The 7388-nt window shown below is 34.8% G+C and overlaps 1 protein-coding gene across 1 annotated transcript in view; it reads left to right on the top strand.

Annotated features, from left to right (window-relative positions):
- The window catches only part of adisspa (adipose secreted signaling protein a), a 111052-nt gene extending 103911 nt beyond the window's left edge, over positions 1–7141 (top strand). Inside the window, exons 2-6 of the mRNA XM_073843274.1 lie at positions 1390–1501; positions 1761–1894; positions 1985–2135; positions 3982–4107; positions 6417–7141. Coding sequence (XP_073699375.1) covers positions 1483–1501; positions 1761–1894; positions 1985–2135; positions 3982–4107; positions 6417–6487 — 501 coding nt within the window. The 5' untranslated portion in view covers positions 1390–1482 and the 3' untranslated portion in view covers positions 6488–7141. The remainder of the gene's footprint in view (positions 1–1389; positions 1502–1760; positions 1895–1984; positions 2136–3981; positions 4108–6416) is intronic.
- The last annotated feature ends 247 nt before the right edge of the window (positions 7142–7388 follow it).

Below are 7388 nucleotides of genomic sequence, written 5' to 3'. Positions count from 1 at the left end.
AGCCTAATATTTCTCCCTACCTGACTAGAAATGATAAGTACAAACTAAAATGTTGTCAAGATTCTTGCCCTGGGAATCCTGGTTCAATTTGGCCAACCACAAACACCTTTTGTTCCTCAGACAGTTTTCTCCACTCTTTTTCTTGATTTGTTATAACTTTTGGTGGTCTATAGTACTCCAAATGTTTTTCCTGGGTTTGACTGATTAGTACAGCCCAAAACATGACAATAATTGACCATTTTCAGCAGAAATAATCAGCAAAATATGCTCGTTTCATTCGGTTCAATGGCATTGTTTACATTTATGCCGCCAATATGGCCGATTGATGATAAATGCAGTTATGCCCTAAAATTCAAGATATTGGTGCAAAAATATCAAGCAAAATAACGTATAATATTAAAAAATGTTAACGCAGACCTGTACTTCATACATTTCATACAGTTGACTGTTGACAAATATGACACATAAATGCAGTTTCATTGATTTCATGACTTTCATTATAGGAACAAAACTACTGAGATGTTTGTCAAATGATCTTCTTTTATGTACCATAGCTCACGTTAGGCCGTTGCAGCCTAAATATTTATGTGTAATAAATTTTATGCTGAATCAAATAAAATGTTTCTTTCTAAAGCTACAATTTGTAATGTCTACTTGCTACTTTCTCATGTAACACAAAAATAGCTTTAAATAATCTTTTGTGGTTATTTTCACAGTCAAATTTATTTTACGATTAATATGCAATTAATTAATCGACACATCGTGTAATTAATTAGTTTAACATTTTTAATGACTGACGGCCCTAATTTATATAAATGTTTATGTTATGTTATACCTTTTTTATATCGCTTTACTTTCATTATGTGGATATGTGTATTATGGGCAAATAAAAACAAATGAAAATGATAAAGAAAATAAAACAAAACATAAACAGCTTCAATATAAAACAACAGCAGTAAAATTTTTGCACCCATGCCGAATGGTGTAGGTATAAAGTCTAAAACTGACTTGGGGGGCAAATGAGGAAGCATCTGAATGGAGTTTTGACCTAATAACAAGCCTCATGAATGATTTGTCAGATGATTCGCCATATTAACCTCAGTTACTACTGCGAACTAATGATGAAAATAAAGCATTACAGTTGTGGGGGACCTCCATCCTGTGGCGTTCAACCCAGCAGGCCTGTGCTGCAAAGTCAATGAAATGCAAATCAAGAATGCTCATGGGATGAAAAATTTAATAATTTAGAAGTTGGGGAAATAACCTGCATGCGATTTAAAACACAAAGGCCTACTATTTAAAACATTATTCTATATATCAGGACAGTATAGGACATTACAAAGTCATCATAGATTATATAACTTACAGGCATCTTCTCTTCCTCTGCAGGGGTCATTCTCACTGACTCAGTGTCTGTTATTTAGAGATGATATCAAATTGACGCCAATCATCATCCCTGGATTTCCCTGGCCTTATGTTGACATGGCAACAGGAAGGAAAAGTCAGTGTCTTTTCTGTGTTCATAATGTCTAATTATGCATGTCTATACATTTTTACACAATAGATTGATTTTCAATTAAATGTGCATTATATATTTATACATTTATGCTTTCTCGACGCCTCTTAACACGTCCAGAGTGTGTTTGTTCTAACAGCCCTCCCACACCAGGTTCAGCGTGCATTAATCATCTCAGCATGCATCTTCTGGTCCAATATCCATCTTTGTGATCTTAACTCCACCCTTGTTTTCTCTTCGCCAGGCTCCACTTCAAAAGGTGGAGTACATTTCAATGATGAGGATGAAGATGCTCCCATCAACAATAGCTGTGATGAAAAGCTTCAGGATAAGATCATCGCTGCTTTGCCAGAGCCTGATGGCGCATATCTCGTTAAGGTGAAAGAAATTGTTTTCCAAAAACAAAAACATACAGTATATAAGATGTGTTGCATGCTGAAATTGTTAACGGACGAACTCTATATCTAGGTGGGATTTTTAAGGAGCCATCACAAATATGAAATCATCTTTTCTTTGCCACAAGTTCCAACACTAGGCAAAGATGTCACCCTTTCTCCCGCACTACGCACCACTGCAAAACCACGACTACGTGCAACACGCATCACACCACGGCCTGAGGGTAAGTTTTTGTAGTGTTGGTGTGTATAAGTCAAATTGGAAAGATCGTATTTAGTTGAACGCACATGAAATGTGAACATGCAACTTATTTTAAGTAAAAAAATTATGATTTTTTTTTTTTTTATGTACATACAATACAATATATGTGACCCTGGACCACAAAATCAGTCTTAAGTAGCATGGGTATATTTGTAGCAATAGCCAAAAATACACTGTATGGGTCATTGATTTTTCTTTTATGCCAAAAACCTTTAGGATATTAAGTAAAGATCATGTTCCATGAAGATATTTTGTAAATTTCCTACCGTAAATATTTTAAAACTTAATTTATGATTAGTAATATGCACTGCTAACAACTTCATTTGGACAACTTTAAAGTCGATTTTCTCAATATTTAGATTTTTTTGCATCCTTAGATTTCAGATTTTCAAATAGCTGTATCTCGGCCAATATCTTCAATATCAAACCATACATCGATGGAAAGCTTATTCATTCATTCAAAAAATAAAAATGTGACTGGTTTTGTGGTCCAGGATCACATATATTTAATTTGTGTTGCACCTGATGGAGAAAATAGTTAAAAATACATAAAAAAAATATTACCTATAAACATATATGGTAGAAACATAAGATTATATTTCGAACCAATATTTGAATTGCAACCTACAGAAATGTGTATTTATAGATATTTCCTTATGTTTTATAAACTAACTAGCATTTATGAAGAACACTTTATTTTCTAAAATGTCATCAAAGTAATATAAATATGTATATATACAAAATACCATGTATATTTTGAAATTATGATATATAGCGATTCGATTTACGGGACCTTCAAAAATTGAATAAAACATTAAACGCAACCCCAATTTTATTCATTATTTAAAACAAGAAAAATCATATTGAATTTTATGCAAAAAATGTATCGGCATCTTTTTCCGACAAAGTTATTTGAACGCACCTGACGTCATAATTACGATTTTCCAACGTGTAAATACAAATTTCCCAGAAGGACTTGAATGCACAGTTAGATCAGATAGCCTTCTATAGATCAAAGTCTGCTTTCCAACCTTGAGTACTCATTTATTCACATAAACCCTATTAATAAATGTTCAGCAGTTAAACAGACAGTTTTCAATTGAAACAACTTACAGACGACTTATTACAAGCAGAGTCTCACAGGAGCAACCAGGGTTAAGTACTCTGCTCAGGGGCACAAAGTTAATGAACAATAACTGTGATCTTGAAACCATCTCAGTTTTGCTTGGGATTGAACAAGAAACCTTTGAGAAAACAATCCAGTTTATATCTATTAGGCTTCCCTGATTTAATAAATGATCAGAAATGTAGCTGAAACTGAGCAGAAACTATTCAAAACAATTAAACAAGGTTGTAAAAACATAAATGCTATCAGAGCAGTTAATGTGGATCTAAGATTGCTTGTACACCAGACTGGTAATAAAACATCAAGCCAAATGCAAGACGTCATGTTTCGATCAATAGCCACACTCCTATTTCAGTCCGTCATCGATCTCTCCATTAGCTGAAACTCACTTAGCGCATTTATAGTAGTGTCATTTTTCCTCACAGTTGAATCTCTAGGGAAATCTTAGTAGGTTTGCCATTTCTGAGCATACAATTTAGGTTCTAAAAGAAGCTGCAAGCACTTTGCAGTTAGGCGATAGTTTATCTATGCTGATTTCAATCTTCCAGTCTTATCCTGGTCACTCAGGCGTTTCTTTTACCCATCTTTTTTTATTGGCCTTGTCATTTTGTGTTGTCTTTGTACCCCTCTGTATCTGTATTCATCCCACTCAGTCCCATTCATTTTCCTGTGCTCTTTTAAGGGGGAGTGAGGGTGCTTTGTGAGTACATCGCTCAGCAGGAGGGAGTGGTGCAAGAGGAACTCACTCTGGTCAACAGGAGCAGAAGGGACAGCAGCGTCCGAGTTAGATTACAGGCCAGAGTCATGGGTGAGATACACACACCAAATGGTGACAGATCACTCGTTGTTCATAACAGAGCAATCATGAAGTGATGTGTGTCGTTTTTGGACCAGTATCTCTGCATATTCAGTTCAGTTAGTTAAAAAGCAGTTTTGCAGAAAATATTAAGCTGGGATGGGAGAAAGCACTTTTTAAAATGAATTTTAAGGAATAGTCCTTTGAAGAATGGAATGAGAATTGAGAGTCCATATAATGCAAGAGGATAGATCTTTTAAAATAATGCTTCATGCACAATGAACATGGCAGTAATCCATACGACCCCCCAGTTGAAGAATCGATGTCTTCTGAGGCAAACAATTGGTGTGTTGGAGGAAAATTGCCAACTCTGATACATGTGATCACTTGACAAAAATGTCGGCTTCAGGACTGTCACTTCAGTTTCACAATGCATGATGTTCACAGTTGGCCAGAAGGAATGGTTTTTATTTAAAATATTAGCATTTTTCTTACAAAAACCTACCATTTTTTGTACCACTTTTGGTTATGGTTATGTTCATTGGTGTGGTTTTTAAAGCATCAATTTTAAGGGTGGATTAATTTTTGAAAAATCTCATTTTGCGTTCACATGAAGACATTCTAATACAGTTGAGGTCAAACGTTTACATACACCTACAGTAGCAAAATCTGCAAAATGTTAAAGGGATGGTTCGGAGTAGAATTGACTTCATTGCTATGCACTCCGAAGCCCATGTAAATACCCCATCCGAAGTTTTTTTTACCTTAGTCAAACATTTATGGAGATATTAGAGTTTTTCGAATTGCTTGTTACAGGAGTGAATGGTACATGTGATGTATCTCGTAAATTGCACCACTAAACGTGCAAGTAATCTTACCAAACTTGTACAGTAGTGTAAATAGGTTATGTACTCACAAAACGCTGCATCAGAACATTTGTAAGTCCACCATGAGTGTTTTAAAAACACGTTTTACCCGAGAACTACTAGTCTCAGAAACTACAAGTCGACGTCACTTCCCTGGTTTGAAAAAAGCACGTAAAAGTCCTCCTACTACATCTGTGTGCATGTCAACTTGTAGGAGGACTTTTACGTGCTTTTTTCAAACCAGGGAAGTGACGTTGACGTGTCGCCATTTGTAGTTTTTGAGACTAGTAGGGATTTTTAAAACACTCATGGTGGACTTACAAATGTTCTGATGCAGCGTTTTGTGAGTACATACCCTATTTACACTACTGTACAAGTTTGGTAAGATTACTTGCACGTTTAGTGGTGCAATTTACGAGATACATCACATGTACCATTCACTCCTGTAACAAGCAATTCGAAAAACTCTAATATCTCCATAAATGTTTGACTAAGGTAAAAAAAACTTCGGATGGGGTATTTACATGGGCTTCGGAGTGCATAGCAATGAAGTCAAATCTACTCCGAACCATCCCTTTAATTATTTTAATAAAATAAGAGGGATCATACAAAATGCATGTTATTGTTTAGTTAGCACTGACCTGAATAAGATATTTTTCACATAAAAGACGTTTAGTACACAAGATAAAATAATAATGACCATTATCACCAGATAATAAATGACCATGTTCAAAAGTTTACATACACTTCATTCTTAATACTGTTTTGTTTTTTACCTGATACATTTACCCTGATCTTCAACTTCAAAAAGTTTTCTCTCCCCAGCTCTTATTGTTTTGTATTTCCTTCTGATGCATCAGTACGCGCTTGAACCTTCTGTAATAGTTGCATATGAGTCCCTCAGTTGTCCTCAGTGTGAAAAGATGGATCTCAAAATCATAGTCATTGTTGGAAAGGGTTCAAATACACAAAAATGCTGAAAACCCAAAGAGTTTGTGGGACCTGAATGATTTTTCTGAAGAACAGCGGGCACTTTAACTGTTCTGGACAAACAAGAAACTCATGAACTAACAACTTAATATTAGGAATCAAGTTTATGCAAACTTTTGAACAGGGTAATTTTTATAAATTCACCTATTATTTTCTCTTGTGGACTATATGTAAACATACTTTATCTGAAATATCTTATTCAAGTCAGTACTAAATAAAAATATAACATGCATTTTGAATGATCCCTCTTATTTTGGTAAAATAATTAAAATTTTTGCAGATTCTGCAAAGTTTGTGTAAACTGAAGTGTGTAGACTTCAGCTGTACATAGTAAGGATACAAAAACAAAGCCAAAATGTGCTCAATTTGAGGTTTAGAATTTTAAGTAACATTAATATAGAACTCATTTGTAAATAGAACATCACCAACACTGAAATAAGAAACTACCTGATTTCTTTTTTTCAGATCGCCACCACGGGACACCAATGTTACTTGATGGAGTGCGGTGTGTTGGTGAAGAAAAACACACTAAATAATGGCAGAGAAGATGTGACTAAATGGGTTTGGTTGTGTAAATTATTGGAATAAACCAAAATGAATGAATGCACATGTGAATGTGAACAACCCGTATCACACCCATTCACAGAGGATCACAACTATTCTAGAGTCTATGTATCACTTGTCTGCTACTGGCATCATAAATTCAACCTTAGTTTTTAACAGAACTTTAAAGGTCATGGGTTTTTATTGCAGGAAAAATTTAATAAAAAAGAAATTTTCAAAAGAAAAGCAATAACAATGCATCCGGCCAAGGATAACACATGTCACAAGTTCAGCTGAGTTCAGCTATGTGCCATTTGGTAACCTAAGAATGAGTAGTCATTCATTCACTAACATTCACTATATTGAGCGTCACATTAGCCACAAAATGAAACAATTAATTGTTTGGCTTAGCTAGTAGCTTAAATTTAAAACGAGTATCAAGAACATGCAACCTACTATATTTATTTATTTTGCCTTATTTTCACCTGAAAGCCTGAAGGTGGAATGTATGTATAATCATGTGCATAATATACACTGTCTGTCATCCTATTGCTTTGCAACAATAATCCATCAAAAATCCCTCTGCTGTGATACATTTCTGAAATACGATGTGATTTGTTAATAAAAAAATAGTAGGCTATATGAAACACGTCCTGGATGCTTCATGCACAAACAATCGACATACCCAAACATAACATGGCAACTGACATTACCATACTCTGAGGAAACTTAGTTCACCCAAAAATAAAAATTATGTCATTAATACTCACCCTCATGTTGTTTCAAACCCGTAAGATCTTCGTTTATCTTCGGAACACAATTTAAGATATTTTTGATGAAATCTGAGAGGTCTCTGTCTCTCCCAAAGACAGCAAGGGTACTACCAAACTAGGG

The sequence above is a fragment of the Garra rufa genome, chromosome 6 (assembly GCF_049309525.1).
Source record: "Garra rufa chromosome 6, GarRuf1.0, whole genome shotgun sequence".
Taxonomy (NCBI): Eukaryota; Metazoa; Chordata; class Actinopteri; order Cypriniformes; family Cyprinidae; genus Garra; species Garra rufa.
The sequence above is the reverse complement of the archived record's forward strand: the minus strand, read 5'-3'. Positions and strand labels throughout refer to the sequence as shown.